This window comes from Hypomesus transpacificus, chromosome 4 (assembly GCF_021917145.1).
Source record: "Hypomesus transpacificus isolate Combined female chromosome 4, fHypTra1, whole genome shotgun sequence".
NCBI lineage: Eukaryota > Metazoa > Chordata > Actinopteri > Osmeriformes > Osmeridae > Hypomesus > Hypomesus transpacificus.
In genome coordinates this window covers 7836817-7853087 of record NC_061063.1, presented here as the reverse complement: position 1 = coordinate 7853087, position 16271 = coordinate 7836817, and the positions used below count along the sequence as shown (strand labels likewise).

General features: G+C 50.8%; 1 protein-coding gene across 1 annotated transcript; it reads right to left on the bottom strand.

Moving 5' to 3' along the window:
• Positions 1 to 72: 72 nt before the first annotated feature.
• On the bottom strand, positions 73 to 16029 carry LOC124466963 (tax1-binding protein 1 homolog). The gene is made up of 17 exons (XM_047018962.1): positions 15888 to 16029; positions 15115 to 15334; positions 12391 to 12493; positions 11467 to 11657; positions 10427 to 10573; positions 8229 to 8377; positions 7933 to 8023; positions 7647 to 7832; positions 7046 to 7309; positions 6474 to 6644; positions 6328 to 6400; positions 5660 to 6237; positions 4497 to 4583; positions 3325 to 3505; positions 2656 to 2837; positions 1782 to 1864; positions 73 to 1586 (listed from the first exon to the last, which is right to left on the bottom strand). The coding sequence occupies exons 2-17, from the start codon at positions 15304 to 15306 to the stop codon at positions 1376 to 1378; spliced, it is 2889 nt and encodes a 962-aa protein (XP_046874918.1). The 5' UTR covers positions 15307 to 15334; positions 15888 to 16029; the 3' UTR covers positions 73 to 1375.
• Between the last annotated feature and the right edge of the window lie 242 nt (positions 16030 to 16271).

Below are 16271 nucleotides of genomic sequence, written 5' to 3'. Positions count from 1 at the left end.
TCTTTTCAACATTAAGGTGACACGTCGTCAACCCTGAACAACATAGGACAAGATGGCAACTGGATCCATTTGACAAGCATTCTTTATTTCCTAAAGATCTTTTTAGATATGCACATTCAAACCAACACATACATCCTTACATAGAAGGGAATGTCTGGAGAGGTAAGACCGACACACACACACACACAGAGTCTAGAATTATGAGTGTAAATGTGAAATCTAATTACAGCACTGTGTAGCCACATTCAAATGACAGGAAAATATCTGACTGATGGTGAACAGATAAAGTACCTCACACAGAAGAGAAACTCAAAGACACACACACACACACACATACACACCTGGCCAGACGGACATGGACCTGCACAAAAGGGAAAGAACACGACTGTTCATCTAATTTTTACATTCTAGATGAGAGTGGTGGTTACATAATGGTATGGTCCATAGCAGTGATTTTCAGCTTGCAAATATATTTTCAAATACCTCTCCTCCAATCAACTGTGGGTAACACTCCAGGGGAGGACTTTAGAATACACCAGGAAGTAAAACATCATTGGTCCATAATTCTGTCATTACTAAAACATGAGGGAACACACTGAGAAGAGGAGGGGGGGGTCACAACAGTATTTCACACATTTTTCTTCATAAATTATACATCTCATATATACATTACATTCAGAATAAAGCATCTTTAGTGCAGATATAAACTAAAACCTAGTGCTATTTCCTTCTTTTCATCCCCTCCTTAAAAAAAAAGTCGGACATCTTTGCTCAACATTTGTAGTTTTTAGGTAGGCTCTCTATACAGTTTAATGGCTTGGAAGTCACCCAAGACTACAACCCCCACCAGCCATGGAGTACTAAATACAGCATCTTTGACCTTGTGTTGCAAGGGTCCCCTGCCTGCTAATACCTGTGTGGCCCACAGACACGGCTGTAACAGGAAAATCAAGAAGCTAAGTTTGGAAAGTGCTGACAGACTTGACTGACTGGTATTAACAGGTGAATCCTACACAGATACTAAACACATGCAGTGGTGAATAACGCTAGCATCTCCAGAAGCAGAAAGATGACATCATAATCATGAGACGAAAACCCAAGAAGCTCCCGCCAAGAGCCTGGCCTAAAAAAGAATGCTAGTCCCTTCTAGCCCTGGTTCAGAGGTTGGTGGAGCCATCACCATCTTGTCTACATCCACCTGTAATCACTCTGACCCTTTCTAAGTCTTCAACAAAGTAGATTTTGGACTGGGTTTTGAAATCAAGTTGGTCTTAGACCTCAAACATACTAAACCCAACAACTGCAATACTTTGACCCGTTTATTGGATTCAAACCGACACCCCCCCCCACCCCCTCGCCCCCCCTCCCCCTCGCTCTACTCGATGTTGTCGAAGTTGAGCACGTGGCCGTCAAAGTGCGTGAGCACGTGCCTCTCGAAGAGCTGCTGCTGGCAGTCGAGGGGGAACTGCTGGGCGCAGACGGGACACACCTTCCAGTGGCTCTCCACGTGCTGCTCGAAGCTGCGCTGCTCAAAGTGCGGTGGGAAGATCACCTCGCACAGCGGGCAGCGCTTGTGCACCGCCCCGCTGCAGGGCACACGGCCCAGGGTGAGCAGGGGAGAGAGAACGTGCTTGTTAGGGTTATGTGTGCACCGCCCCGCTGCAGGGCACACGGCCCAGGGTGAGCAGGGGAGAGAGAACGTGCTTGTTAGGGTTATGTGTGTGGCCCAGAGCATCTTTTTAGTGGCCTACTGTGTGTGCGTGTGTGTTTGTTTGTGTTACCTGGAGTCAAAGCAGAAGCTGCCCCTTCCTTCGTTGTGTCGGCCAGCTTGGTGATTGCACGCTGGCTGAGCCCCGTCACCGACCTGCAACAGCACACACACACACACACACACACACACACACACACACCTTGTAATGACTGCAGACAACACACAACGCTGTATGTTGCAGACGTTCCGTAATTTCTCTTTGGGATCGATAAAGTACCTACCTGACTAAATAACAGCGAACAACACCCACACGCACACACCCACACCGACACAGACCCACACCTTTACAATAAAGCTCGAGGCTGTCTGGACACTGATGGTTTCCCTCAAAGGTTAATAGTCCTTTAATGTTGAGGAGAGGAGGCAGAGATGAGGGGGTCATGATTCAAGTGTACCAGTAAAGAGCAATGTGTGTGTGTGTGCGTGCGAGGGTGTGTGCGCGCGCTCGCGCGTGTTTGAGTGTGTGCATGCTGGGTGCCCTCCTACTATATCCTGTCCTAATTAGAGAGGAAGAGGAAATTGACCTCGGTAACCAATCTCGTTTTGGATCCCCATGTGCAGGGGTGAGATGAGGCTTAGAGAGGGGGAATGGATCCTAGATCTATCTCCTTAATTAGCCTCCTCCAGTCTCCACCTCCGTCAGTCTCTCTCCAACGAGTTAGGAGGTGACGTTAATTAGAGCTTTATGTAAATGAGACTTCGTCCAGCCGCCCACACAGTGCAGGGGATTTTGCTCAACGACTAGACAGCCTGTGTGTTCCTCTGCTTTGCGTTCGTATAGTTTCAGCCTCAAGTCTTTCAAATACTTGCGTTTAAACTTGTGTGTGTATGTGTGTATGCATGTGTGTGTGTGTGTCTAAGTGTGTGTGTGTGTGTGGCCTCACGTTGCGGGGCTCCTCTGGGGGGTGCTCCAGGCCGTCGGGGGGGCTCATGCTGCGGGAGGGCTGGATGCAGACCACCCCCCTGTCCCAGGTGGCCCCCGGGGCCGAGGCGGGGGGGCCGCAGGTAGGGGCCTCCGGGGGGGGCCGGGGCATCTGCTCAGGGGAGAGGGCGCCATCTGCTCCGTCTGAACATGGACACAAACAACACACACACACACGTGCACACACACACACAAGAAGTGTCACTTGGGTAACAACATGAATGAATGAGAGAGAGAGAGAGAGGGGTGAAGGGTGTTGAGGGCGAAAGGTGAAGAGGGTTGAGGGAGAGAGGTGAGGGGTGTTGAGAGAGAGAGGTGAAGGGTGTTGAGAGAGAGAGGTGAAGAGGGTGTAGGGAGAGAGGTGAGGGGTGTTGAGAGAGAGAGGTGAAGAGAGTTGAGGGCGAGAGGTGAAGAGGGTTGAGGGAGAGGGCGTGAAGGGTGTTGAGAGAGAGAGGTGAAGAGGGTTGAGGGCGAGAGCTGAAGGGTGTTGAGAGAGAAAGAGACAGAGAGAGAGAGAGGTGAAGGGTGTTGACAGAGAGAGAGAGGTGAAGGGTGTTGAGAGAGAGAGAGAGGTGAAGGGTTTTGAGAGAGAGAGAGAGGTGAAGGGTTTTGCTAGAGAGAGGTGCTGTACCTCGGGTGCTGTCAGCAGAGTAGGGGTTGCCGTACTGCAGCTCTGCAGGCCTGTGTGGCACCAGTGGGGGTGGGGAGGGGTCCTGGGGGTAGGGCAGGGGGTAGCGTAGCACCACGGGCTGCTTGACCTCTGACCCCTCTGCCTCACGCTCCCTCTGTCTGTCCAGACACTGCTGCAGTTCCTGGACACAACAACAACAGCAACGTGCAAGATAATTGGTGAAGTCCTTAAATAACCACTCTGTTAGGTCAATCACAAGACGTAACAAACAACAACAAACGCTCGGTGGAAACATTTCTCTCTCAGTTCTGGGAAAGCGTGGTTTCTGTTTCCACCTGAACCATGTGCATTAGTTATCTACTCATTACTGTCATGGGTGTCAAACAACATTTCTCTCCTTCGCCTCCTTCTCTTCCTGTCTTTCCTCCTCCCCCTACTTCATCTGAGCCCTCCTTCTCTTCCTGTCTTTCCTCCTCCCCCTACTTCCTCTGAGCCCTCCTTCTCTTCCTGTCTTTCCTCCTCCCCCTACCTCCTCTGAGCCCTTTTCTCTTCATGACTTCATTAGTGCAACCATATCCCAGCTTAACATTTTGGCGTGGGGGTGAAACCGACACGACGGTTGGCATTTGCAGCAGATAATGGAGGAGTAGCTCAGGGCTACGGAGCAGGTATGTGTGGAACATCACTAGCTTTCATCTGGCAGGACAGTCAAGAGGAACCAAGGGAAAGAAATAGAGGAATCGGATCCTTCAAAGCTGTGAAACATCTCCATGTTGCACCTATGTATGTTTCAGACCTGGTTTGGGATCGTTTCGTTACCGTGTAAGTGGTTGTTGGGTGGGATGTTCCTGTTCAGTTGTGATGTTATAACAGCTATTTGAATGTCCCTATAGGGAGTCAGGTGGCTGAGTGGTTGGGGCACCGGGCTAGTAATCTGAAGGTTGGCTGTTTGATTCCCGGCTGGGGCACATGACGTTGCGTCCTTGGGCAAGGCACTTCACCCTACTTGCCTCGGGGAGAATGTCCCTGCACTAATTACTGTAATTTGCTCTGGATGAGGGTGTCTGCTAAATAATTAAATGTTAAATGTATACCAGATGTGATGTTCTAACAGCTCTATGAATGTTGCTGCCCCAGGTGAGCCGTTGTGACAGACATGTGGGCAGTCCTACCTCCTGGAGCTTCTCCTTGTCTCTGAGGGCCTGAGCCAGCTTGTGCTTCAGCTCTGTCACCTCGCCGGCCCGCTCGGCCATGTGGATCTGCAGCAGGGAGACGAGGCGTCACAGGCAGGACTCACACACACAGGCAGGGCTCACACACACACACACAGGCAGGACTCACACACACAGGCAGGGCTCACACACACACACACAGGCAGGACTCACACACACAGGCAGGGCTCACACACACACACACAGGCAGGACTCACACACACAGGCAGGGCTCACACACACACACACAGGCAGGACTCGCACACACAGGCAGGGCTCACACACACACACACAGGCAGGACTCACACACACAGGCAGGGCTCACACACACACACACACACAGGCAGGACTCACACACACACAGGCAGGGCTCACACAAACCAGGCTCTCTCTCGCCTGCTCTACTCCCAGCCTGACGTTTAGCTCTCCCTGCAAACACTATCAAAAGGAGCGTCTCTCCCCCTCTTGCTCCCTCTCAACCTATCTGTCTCCCCCTCTCCCCGCCTGCCCTGCCCTTCTTGTCTATCAGTCTGTCTGCCCCCCCCCCGTCCCCCTCCAATCTTACTTTCGGGGGAAACTGAATTACGACATGGCCAGAGGGTTAAGTTCAGGTGAGAAGGGGTCTGCAATAGTACACTTCTCTCTCTCATTCCTCTCCTCCCTGTGTCCCTGCTTCCCAGGGTCTGCAGCGTAAACAGCCGTAAAGCATGGCCCTGTGTGGCTGGCAGGCCGAGGAGCTCTCTGTCTGCCCCAGGACCATTAGGGAGCTCACAGGCCCAGGATTTATCTCTGACTGAAGACGCTATCAAAGGAGAGAGAGCCTTATTTACAGCAGGGATAAACACACACTCACTCACTGAGATCAAACACACACACACACGCTTGTGCGAGTAGGCAGGCATCTATTCAGAAGTCAGTTGTATGCCCGCCAGTCATCCCGCCCGCACACGCACACAAACGCAGTTTGTAGCATTAAGGCTGCTTGGCTAAACCAAGAACAACTTGATTTACTCAAACGACCTGGACACTCTGCTTGGCTGAGGAATACAATAGGGAATGTCTATGTTTCCTGTGTTGCATGTGTGTGTGTGTGTGTGTGTGTACACACGCCTTCCTGGACTCACTCTGAAGCGCTCCTCCTCATTGGCTAGACGTTGCTTGAGGGTCTCGTTGATGGCACACTGCTCCTTCCACTTCTCCTCCATGCTTGCCAGCTCCTCCTCCACCGAGCGCGTCTGTTCTTTCTCCACCTCCTCCACGCTCCTCCCCTCCACCTCCTCCTCCTCCTCCACGCTGCTTCCCTCCACCTCCTCCTCCTCCTCCTCCTCCTCCACGCTCCTCCCGTCCTCATCCTCCACCACGCCCCTTCCTTCGTCGTTCTCCTCCGCGCTCTTGGTCTCGTTCTCCACCTCCACCCAACTCCCCATCCTCAAGCTCTCCTCTCCCACGCTTCTTTCGTGCCTCTCTTCCTTCTCCACGTTCCCTTCTTTCCCCCTCGCCTCTCCTCCACTCATGCCTCTTCCCACCTCCTCTCCTCCCCGCCCCTTCCTCTCCGCCTCTCCAACCCCGGCGCCCTGTCTATCCTCCTCCTCTGTGTGTGTGTCGGAGTGTGTGTCGGTGTGTGTGAGCGCCTCTTCCGTGTCGTGTTCAGGAGCGCAGGTCTTCTCAGTCATTCCTTGGAGCACAGCAACAGCCAGGCTCCCTGCGAGTACATACAGGGTACAGCTTACATCACACATACATGACGCGTGTAGACACAGTGTGTAGTGTGAGTGTGTGTGTGTGTGTGTACCTCTTGTTGGTGACTCCGGACTGGGAGTAAGTGTCTCCTGTAGGGTAAAAGCCCCAGGATTTCTTTTGGACTCCTGCGAACAGGCCACAAACACCAGTTGAGTGGTGTTAACATGTGTGTGTGTGTGTGTGTGTGAGGACCCTCACCCCCTGAGCCTCGCTGAGCTTGGCCACCTGCCGGCGCAGCCTCTGACACTCCCGGTACTTCTCCTTGTAGTGCTCGGCTGCCATGTGGAGGCGGAGCTTCAGCTCCTCCACCTCCCGCTGGAGCTCCGCCTCCACCTCCGACACCACGCCCTCCGACGAGGTGCCCACGCCCTGGGGGGTCAGGCGGGGAGGGAGGGAGGGAGGGAGGGAGGGAGGCAGGGAGGGAGGGAGGGAGGGAGGGAGGGAGGGAGGGAGGCAGGCAGGCAGGGAGGGAGGGAGGGAGGGAGGCAGGCAGGCAGGGAGGGAGGGAGGGAGGGAGGGAGGGAGGGAGGGAGGGAGGGAGGGAGGGAGGGAGGGAGGGAGGCAGGGAGGGAGGGAGGGAGGGAGGCAGGGAGGGAGGCAGGGAGGGAGGGAGGGAGGCAGGGAGGGAGGGAGGGGAAGAAGAAAGACAGAGAGAGGTCGAGTAAGTTCCACCAAAGCACACTTTGTGGACCGATCCCGTCACAACTCGGCACGGAGAGTCAAACGAGTCCACTTCCTGGTTCGGAGGTCTCACTTCCTCCTTCCCTCACCACTTCCTGCTGGGCGGCGCTCCTCATGCGGTCCAGCTGCGTCTCCATGCGCTGGCACTCGGCCTGTGCGTCGGCCAGGCTGGCGCGCAGGGCATCGGCCTCCAGGCGGGCGCGGTACAGCTCCGTCATGGTGCGGTCGCGGGCGCTGGTGGAGTCGCGCAGCTCCGACGCCAACATGGCCGCCTGCTGGCGGGAGGCCTGGAGCTGCTCCTCAGCCTGGCGCAGCTGCTCGCCCAGGCGGCCCACCTCCGCCTGCCGTGCGCACTTACACACACACACACACACACACACACACACCTACTTGAACCCCATTCGAAGTTTCACCCCCCTCAAAATCTTCCAAGTATGTCTGTTTCAAACTTTTACAAAATCACATCCACACACCCCATGTCCCTGTGTGTGTGTGTGTACCTGGTCTGCAGTGTGTGTGTGTGTACCTGGTCTGCAGTGTGTGTGTGTACCTGGTCTGCAGTGTGTGTGTGTGTGTGTGTGAGTGTACCTGGTCTGCAGTGTGTGTGAGTGTGTGTGTGTGTACCTGGTCTGCAGTGTGTGTGAGTGTGTGTGTGTGTACCTGGTCTGCAGTGTGTGTGTGTGAGTGTACCTGGTCTGCAGTGTGTGTGCTGAGCTCCTTCTCCAGGCTGTCTCTCTGGGCCACGCAAGACCGGAGGCGCTCCAGCTCCTCCTGGAACTGAGCGATGGTCACCTCCCTGTTCAGCTCCACCGCCTTCAGCATCTGCAGCTCAGCACTCAGCTTGGTGTTCTCCAGCTCTGTGCTGCGCAGGTGGGCCTGCACACACACACACACATAAATACACCCACACAAATACACACTACCACACAAGCTACCAGAAGTAGGAAAGTCCCGTCACCTCCAGCGAGCCTCTCACCTTGTAGAGATCTCTCTCGTCCTTCTCGTTCTTCAGCTGGCTCTCCAGGGTGTCCCTCTCCACCAGCAGCTTCTTCAGACGATCTCTGATGCTGCAGGACAAGCAACCGCAGTCAGACCACACGGCTCTACCAACTCAGTAGGGGATGATCCTGAATGGTCATCCTCTACAAACGCACAGAAAACGACCTGGACAGCGTCAGAGTGGGTACAGTAGCTTTGTGTGATGCTCCTCTCAGTGTGTGTGTGTGTGTGTGTGTGTGTGTGTGTGTGTTCCTGTGGGAGAGGTGGTTGTACCAGTCCAGCTCGGTCTCCTTCTGCAGGCCTCTCTGGGTGACGCCCAGCAGGTCTTCCTCCAGCTGGCGCACGCGCTCCGTGGCCGCCTGCAGCCTCCTCCTCACGTCCTCCCGCTCCTCACACAGGCCCTGGGAGGAGCGCAGCAGCTCCTGCACACAGCCACAGGGAGGCGCTGTCGGTCACTGCGGCCAATCGGAGGGGGCCCGTCACAGCACGGCAGCCCATTTTAGAGGCGGGTGTAGCACCGGAGCCAATCACGTCGTCGGACACAAAAGTTTCCCAGTGTTTCGGTTGCCTTTTTTTAAATGTTTTACTGCTGGTGAACATCAACTGTGAATACGAACGGGTCATCATTTCCTGAACTGCGAGGACGGATTGCCGGAGGGAATGATTGGCAGCCGTCCAACACATGAGACATGTTCCTGTCCTCAGCGTTGATCCCTGTTAGAACTTGCGCACGTTCTGCTTCGGAGAACATTAAATCACCCAGAGTGAACTCGTTTGACAAAGCAGCACGCCTACTAGCTCCCCACCATTATTCAGCTCTCACACACACGTCCAACACACACACAAAGACACACACACAGACACACACACGTCCAACACACACAGACACACACACACACACACATATGTCAAACGCACACACATGCACATACTTCAAACACACACTGTCAAGGACATGTTAGACACACAGAACACCCATCAAAGAAAATAAATCCAACATGTACAGTATATCAAAAAGACATCCAGATGCACTTTTCACCAACACACACACACACACACACTCTCCGGCTCCCTATGGGCTTGGCTCTCTCGATGACTCAGGATTTTACTGCTGGCGTTTGGGAAGCACTTTAGCAGCGCATAAAGACCTTATAAAACATGTAGTCGTAAAATTAGCAGCCGCAAAATATGTACTTATGTTTTCATGTTGAAGTAAAAGGATATTTTCATCCGTGGAACATAAGCAAGGGCCTGACAGGGACAGACCATACATATGAATGTGGGTAACACTTAGAAACACACACACACAAGCCACATACATACCCCATATATCTAGGAAGCTAAGAGCTGGTGAATGAGAAGCGACACATTGATAATAGTCTTTGGGAGGATGTAATTTATGGCAATTTTGTCCTTTGTAAAGAGCAAAGGACTCACCCAAAGCTGTCTGAAACCTAGCAGACCAGGACCAGAGACCTCCACTAGGGGGCACTGTGAGACTAGATTCAAGATCCATCCTCTGGTGAGGCATTCCTGGCTCTCTCCCCTCCCCTCTCTCGCTCCCCCTTCACATCTCTCAGAGTTTCAGTAGGTTAACTCCTTGTTGGCACGCTACACATGTCGCTCTCTGTGGAAGACATGCCTTCGTCTGAAGGTTTACCCCTGAGGTCCACGTATTACAAAGAGATGGAATACGTGAGCCAGAAGAGACGAATGGAGGCAGGAAGAACGAGAGGATGAGTAAGCCTACAGAGAACAGAGAGAGAGAGAGAGAGAGACAGAGAACAGAGAGAGAGAGAGAGAGAGAGAGAGAGAGAGAGAGAGAGAGAGAGAGAGAGGGGGGTGGGGTGGGGGGGATGGAGGCAGTGCCCTGGGAATCGCGTGACTGAGACATGTTTGGCCCTGGAGCTGGGCTGGGCTCCTGTTTTTCAGTCAGGCGGTTTTGCGGACACTCTCGTCTAATTCCACACACATTCTAAAAGTTGCAAGCGGGTGGCATAATGAGAGCGAGTGTGTGTGTGTGTGTAGAATGTGTGCGGAGGCTTGAAAACTGACAGTGAGTGTGAGTGAGAGATTGAGTGGAGTTAAAACAAGGGGTGGTTTTAGGGAGTGCGTGTGTGTGTGCGTGTGGGGGCTTGACGTCATGTTTGTTCACTCTGCGGTTGAGATGGCATCGTGCTGACGCCAGATGGCCCAGACTAGAGACTGGGTGCCGATCGCGTTCTGGCCCACTGAGTCAAGTTGTTTAAAGGGGACAGAAAGTTGGAGCAAACAGACCCACACACACACACACACGCACACACACACACACGCACGCAGACCGAGGTCTTTGTGCTCTCAAACATGGACAAAGATCATTCATAAAAGTAAAACCTTTGATGTTGGAACCTGTGATCAATGGTGAGGAACAAGCACAGGATCAAATACAGGCTATCTACACACGCACACACACACACACACACAGCCCTCACCTGGTTGTGGGTGCGCAGCAGGCTGCAGGTCTCCCTCTCCAGCTCCCTCTCCCTGGCCAGACGCCTCTGCTCCTCCAGCAGCAGCTTCTTCTCCTCCTGCAGGAGGTGCATGGCTTTCAGCAGCTCCCGCCGCTCCTGCTGTGCCTCCTGCCCACGCCAGGAGGAGGGAGGGAGGGAGGAGAGGAGGGGGAAGGAGAGGAGGGAGGAGAGGAGGAGGGAGGGAGGGAGGGAGGAGAGGAGGAGGGAGGGAGGGAAAAGAAGAGAGGGGAGGGAGGAGAGGAGGAGGGATGGAGGGAAAAGAAGAGAGGGGAGGGAGGAGAGGAGGAGGGAGGGAGGAGGGGGGAGGGAGGGAGGAGAGGAGGAGGGAGGGAGGGAGGAGGGGGGAGGGAGGGAGGAGGAGGGAGGGAGGGAGGAGGGAGGGAGGGAAAAGAAGAGAGGGGAGGGAGGAGAGGAGGAGGGAGGGAGGGAAAAGAAGAGAGGGGAGGGAGGAGAGGAGGAGGGAGGGAGGAGGGGGGAGGGAGGAGAGGAGGAGGGAGGGAGGGAGGGAGGGAGGGAGGAGAGGGGAGGGAGGAGAGGAGGAGGGAGGGAGGAGAGGAGGGGGGAGGAGGAGGTAGGAGAGGAGAAGAGAGGGGAGGGAGGAGAGGAGGAGGGAGGAGAGGAGAGGAGGGAGGAGAGGAGGAGGGAGGAGAAGAGAGGGGAGGGAGGAGAGGAGAGGGGAGGGAGGAGGGAGAAGAGGAGGGAATGTACAGTACTCATACAAAAGTCTTCTTTAAGCATGTATTGTCTCAAATGAAATACAAATCTGTACTTGTGCGGCAGTATAAAAGTGCAACTTTTTATTTCGCATTTTTGCTTCCAAAAAAATAATTGTGTAAGACTTTTGCCCAGTACTGTATGTTTCACAATAGGACTGCATCTGATTATAGTGTCTCAATATGTGTGTGTGTGTGTATTAGGGTGTGTGAGGGTGTATGTGTGTGAAGGTGCATCTGTCTGTGTGTGTGTGTGTGAGAGAGCCGGTCTCCCCAGGCCCAGACTACCTCCAGCAGGCCGCTCTTAGTGGTGACCACCAGGATGTCGGAGTTGCTGTCGTCCTCGGTGACGGTGAGCAGCTCCTCGGTAGGCGTGGCCGGGCGGAACAGGAAGGGCGTGCTGGCGCCGCGGATATCCCCCGTGTGGGTGACGTAGCAGAACTGGTAGAACTCCCCGTCACTCTTGGGAACATAGTAGCCTGCGAGAGTGTGCAGAGGTGAGGAAAAACCACCAACGGACATAGTGTGTGAGAACTCAACACGTCATGGATTTGAGTTGGAGAATTGACCACACAGCATGATATTGGGTCACAGAAGGGGTACGAACGGAACTACCCACACGCACATCTTGAACATAAAGTCTAGCGATGATGTGACTGATTATTTGGACACTGTTCATGTGTATTTCAGAGTAGCGAGCAATGGGCCTGGACCAGCGCTAGCAGTCACAATACAATATACCCAGTAGACGGCCAGTTTTACACACACACCACAAAGTGCTCTCGTACTTCAACTGTGTAATATCTGACCATTTCAGACACACTAAAACCTGTCCACAGATGTTGGTGTGTATGTAGTGTGTGTGTAGTGTGTGTGTGTACAGTGTGTGTGTGTATGTCGTGTGGTTTCCTCTCAGAGTCAGAGAGGTGTTCGGGGCTCTGGCCGCGCTTGTGGTCGTGTTCCTTTAATAAAATACCAGGCCTGGTTTTTATACGCACCGTAAAATGGAGAGGTTACCTTGAAATCCCCTGCTCCTTTACACGGCTGTTCTCTGTGTCTGTATAGAAACAATGTAAGTCTACTGTATGTGTGTGTGGGTGAGTGCACATAGAATGGTTGTCTATTTTTATATGTTTGAACACAGTATGCCAGTACAGGCCAGTGCTAGTGTGTGTGTGTGTGTGTGTGTGAGCATGTGAGAACAGAGACTACCTTGGAACACCACGGTCCTGTGTACGGTGCTCCCAGGTTCATAGTCCTCTGGCATGGGAGACCAGAGGAAGGTGTAGTAGTCCCTGGCTGTGCTCCAGCCCACCTGGAACGCAACACACACACGCACGCGCACACACACACACACACACACACACACACACAGTACAAGTTACAATTCATTGAGATTGCACACCCATACTATGACATAGAAGACACACTTTCTATTAATGTACAACGATGGTGTTATGGTATTGTTGCCATGATTGAAACATGTTTCTCCTCAACACTTCCCCCTTCTTGTCCTCTGGCCATGCATGACTGAGAGGGGCCCTAGTGGTCTGTGTGGTGCGTGTGTAGACGCATGTGTCAGTGTGTCCTTCGGAACTACATGTGTGTCAGACGTTGTGTCTTTGTGGATGTTGAACTACATGTGTGTCAGACGTTGTGTCTTTGTGGATGTTGAACTACATGTGTGTCAGACGTTGTGTCTTTGTGGATGTTGCCTTCGAGGAAACAGTCCACATAGGGGGAAAAACGAAACAGGAAAAAAAAGGTGACAATTTTACTGAAAATGGCGGGGGAGAAGTGATTATATCAATTTCATGTGTTGTTAGGTGACAGATGATGAAAGGAAAGACAGAACATTATAACTCCAACCGTACGCCATAAAACTGTCACACACAATCACACGCTCTCCATCTCTCTTGCTTGCACACAAACACACATTCACACAAACACACTTACACACAAACACTCATACACACTAACCACCACAAAACCACTCACACCAGCATCGGCTAAAGGAGTTAACTTCATCTAACAACCTTAAAAGAATAAAAAGCGTTGGACCACAGCAGTATAATAACAATAGGAATAATCAGACCGTCTAGCAGTATTAGGCATTAAGTGTAATACACTTATTAAGTCCTTATGTTTTATGACAAGGCCTATGTATGCCTGTGTGTGTAGATAGAAATGTACAAATTAAGTTATTATGTAATTATGTTTTATGACAGTTAATGACAAATTATAATTGTACTGTAACGATATGAGTGCAAGAAAGGGGCATTGAAAATAACATGTATTATTTATTCCTAATTATAACAACAGGCCAAAATAATGATGATGGTTAGGATGGTGAACTTTATATCCACATGGTGGGTGTCTTCTTGAAAATAACATGTATTATTTATTCCTAATTATAACAACAGGCCAAAATAATGATGATGGTTAGGATGGTGAACTTTATATCCACATGGTGGGTGTCTTCTCAGTCTACAATCCAAGGGACAGTCGTTTGTATTTCACCCAACCGACAAGGCCCATGTATGTCTGTGTGTGTGAGGATAGAAATGTACACATTACCAAAGGGGGTTAGAGTGAGTCTGACTGAAGTTTGGTTTTGTACAGTTGCAATGCTGAGACTTGGCATGAATGTAAACGTGATCAAATAATCACAGACATAGATTCTATCAATCACTCTTCAGAGGCATGAGCAAGCTGAGTGATGACATGTTAATTACATAGTTAGTGAGCGGGTTTCTCCAAGAAGACCCAACAAACATGCCACAACCAACTGTTTCCTTCAGGGCTTGTTTGAAAGGTGTGTCTGTTACAGAACGTGCTGACAAATGCACAAATTATATATAAAACAACGCTGTATTGACGAGGGGTGCCAAAAGAGACTAAATGACTGCATACTTTCTTTTTTTGGGAAGGAGAAAGAAAAGCTGTTATGATTTTGTAATTTTTTATGACAAATGCCCTGACAGTGTCAAACCACTAGGGGGTGTCTGTGTACAACCTATGATGTCAGAGGCCGAGTCATAGTTGTCACACACAATACTCCAGCTCTGTTTTAAATTCTGACTAATACCCTCAAGAATTAAGGGAAAACCTACCACCTCCAACAGAGGAAATTTGTGGAAAAATCTTTCCACTCTTTCCTGCTTTTTCCCCTCTCTTTCATACATACACACACACACACACACCCGCACACACACACACACACCCGCACACACACACTCACTGAAGAGCACAGATCTCTTCTCACCCTTACATAAAGCTAGACATCAAACAGATTTTATTGGTGTGGATTAACCATTTATATTTTCCAATCGACATTTTCCAAATAAACCCTGTGTCTGTATCCCTTTTTAATAGAGCTGGTGGATTTGAAGTGAGTTCTTAAATGATGATAAAAATGTTTGCTTTTTGTCTTTACGAGAGATTAAGTTCCCTCATTCACATTTCCTGTTAATTAACTGTGAGATTTGATGGCCCCGATAAAAGACTGCGATGAAGGAGAGCTCAAGGCGAGAGGATAGATGAAGAGAGAGATGAAAAGTAAGAGAGGAGTGGAGAGGAAACAGGCTAAGGAGGGTAGAACAGAACAGAGATATTAATGAACAAGTATCAAAGTAGCTCATTAAGTGCCCCCCACGATTACCCACCCAGCTTCTGCATCCGCCCTCATACATCCCCTTCCCTGCCCCAGAGACAACCACATCAAAATGGGAGCAACTGTTCCTTTGGTGGGCACGTTCAGAAAAATAAGTATGATCAGATATATGACAAGAATGGTGGAAATAAGAGGCAGGGGTGTTGTGTATGCATGTGTGTGTTGTATGTGGGTGTGTGGGTGAAAATGCATGTATGAAATTATGTGTAGCAACAACATTTAAAATAAGAGGTTGTTTTGTTTGAGCATGTAAGTGTCCACACCTTAAAGATGCCCACCCAATCTTTGGGATTGGGGGTGAGGTAGGGGGTCAGGGTATAGCAACATTCCAGCGGAGCCTGGGGGAGGAAGCTCTTCCCCACGTTCTGAAAGATGACGTGAGCAAAATTAGACGTTTCCATCACGCCAACACTGCTATTGGGGGACGAACCCACCACTTGGAATGATGACATCATATCCTGTCGGTCACTTCATTTGTCTGACCTGCACAGAAAGAAAGAACAAATTGAGCAAAATATTCTAGCTATCATTTTCAGACACGCCTATGTTAGTATGCTGACAACACATCACTCTGCATTACTGTACCATTCCTTGCTCACGTCAATGCATCTAATCCATTGGGATTATAGACAATATCTAACAACTTGTCGTTCCCAGCAGGCACCAAATACCCTAGCAACCCCATTGACACGTGGCAAGTGTGATCAATTAAGGGAATGGAAGGGAAAGGAAGTCAGTGACAGGATTTATTTTCAACGCTTGATCGAGGTACTGCAATTGTCAATGATGCTAAATCTCTGTCAATTTGATGACACATGGTATCTATGTATATCAAGGCAACAGCTAACTAGGTATAACTTGTTAGGGAAGGCTCGCTGGTATAACCTAATCTGTTTTGTGGTTATCTTCAAAGTAGCTAGAGCTAGCTAGTAGCTGTCTGCTCGTTAGCATGCAAGCAGGCCATGGCACTACAGCTAAGTAAGCGGTAGGCGACAATCACTTCTAGAAATAGATTATGCCTATATATATTCCATACCCGTGAACGTATGAATCCCGGACAGCTACAATGGTAATTTGTATAACCAAAATGTAGCTGACAGACAGCCGTTGTTATTATTTAGTTCGGTCCCTGTTGTTGTCAACGACGTACTGAGTCAGTGAAGATGCTCTTCCTGAAAGAAAAAGTATGCTGTCATTTCCGGGGTGCTTCTGGTGCTGAGGAGAACCGAAAGCGGACGTATGCCAATCAAAACCCCCCAAAGAGTTTGACACCTTGGTAATTTCCACCCCAGTAAAAAACATTTTTATTATAAACCAAATTTACTGTCAGAGGTATTTAGAATTCCCCACCCTCATATAACTCTAACACACGCATACACACGCACACACGCACGCATTGTCCCGACTTGGCTTGCTGGGT

Coding starts and splice junctions, on each gene's coding strand:
- LOC124466963 (XM_047018962.1), bottom strand. CDS start 15,306: ATGATGTCATCATTCCAAGTGGTGGGTTCGTCCCCCAATAGCAGTGTT. Junction 7,310..7,646: donor GCACACACACTGCAGACCAG/GTACACTCACAC, acceptor TGTGTGTGTAAG/TGCGCACGGCAGGCGGAGGT. Junction 6,401..6,473: donor AGCTCAGCGAGGCTCAGGGG/GTGAGGGTCCTC, acceptor GCCTGTTCGCAG/GAGTCCAAAAGAAATCCTGG.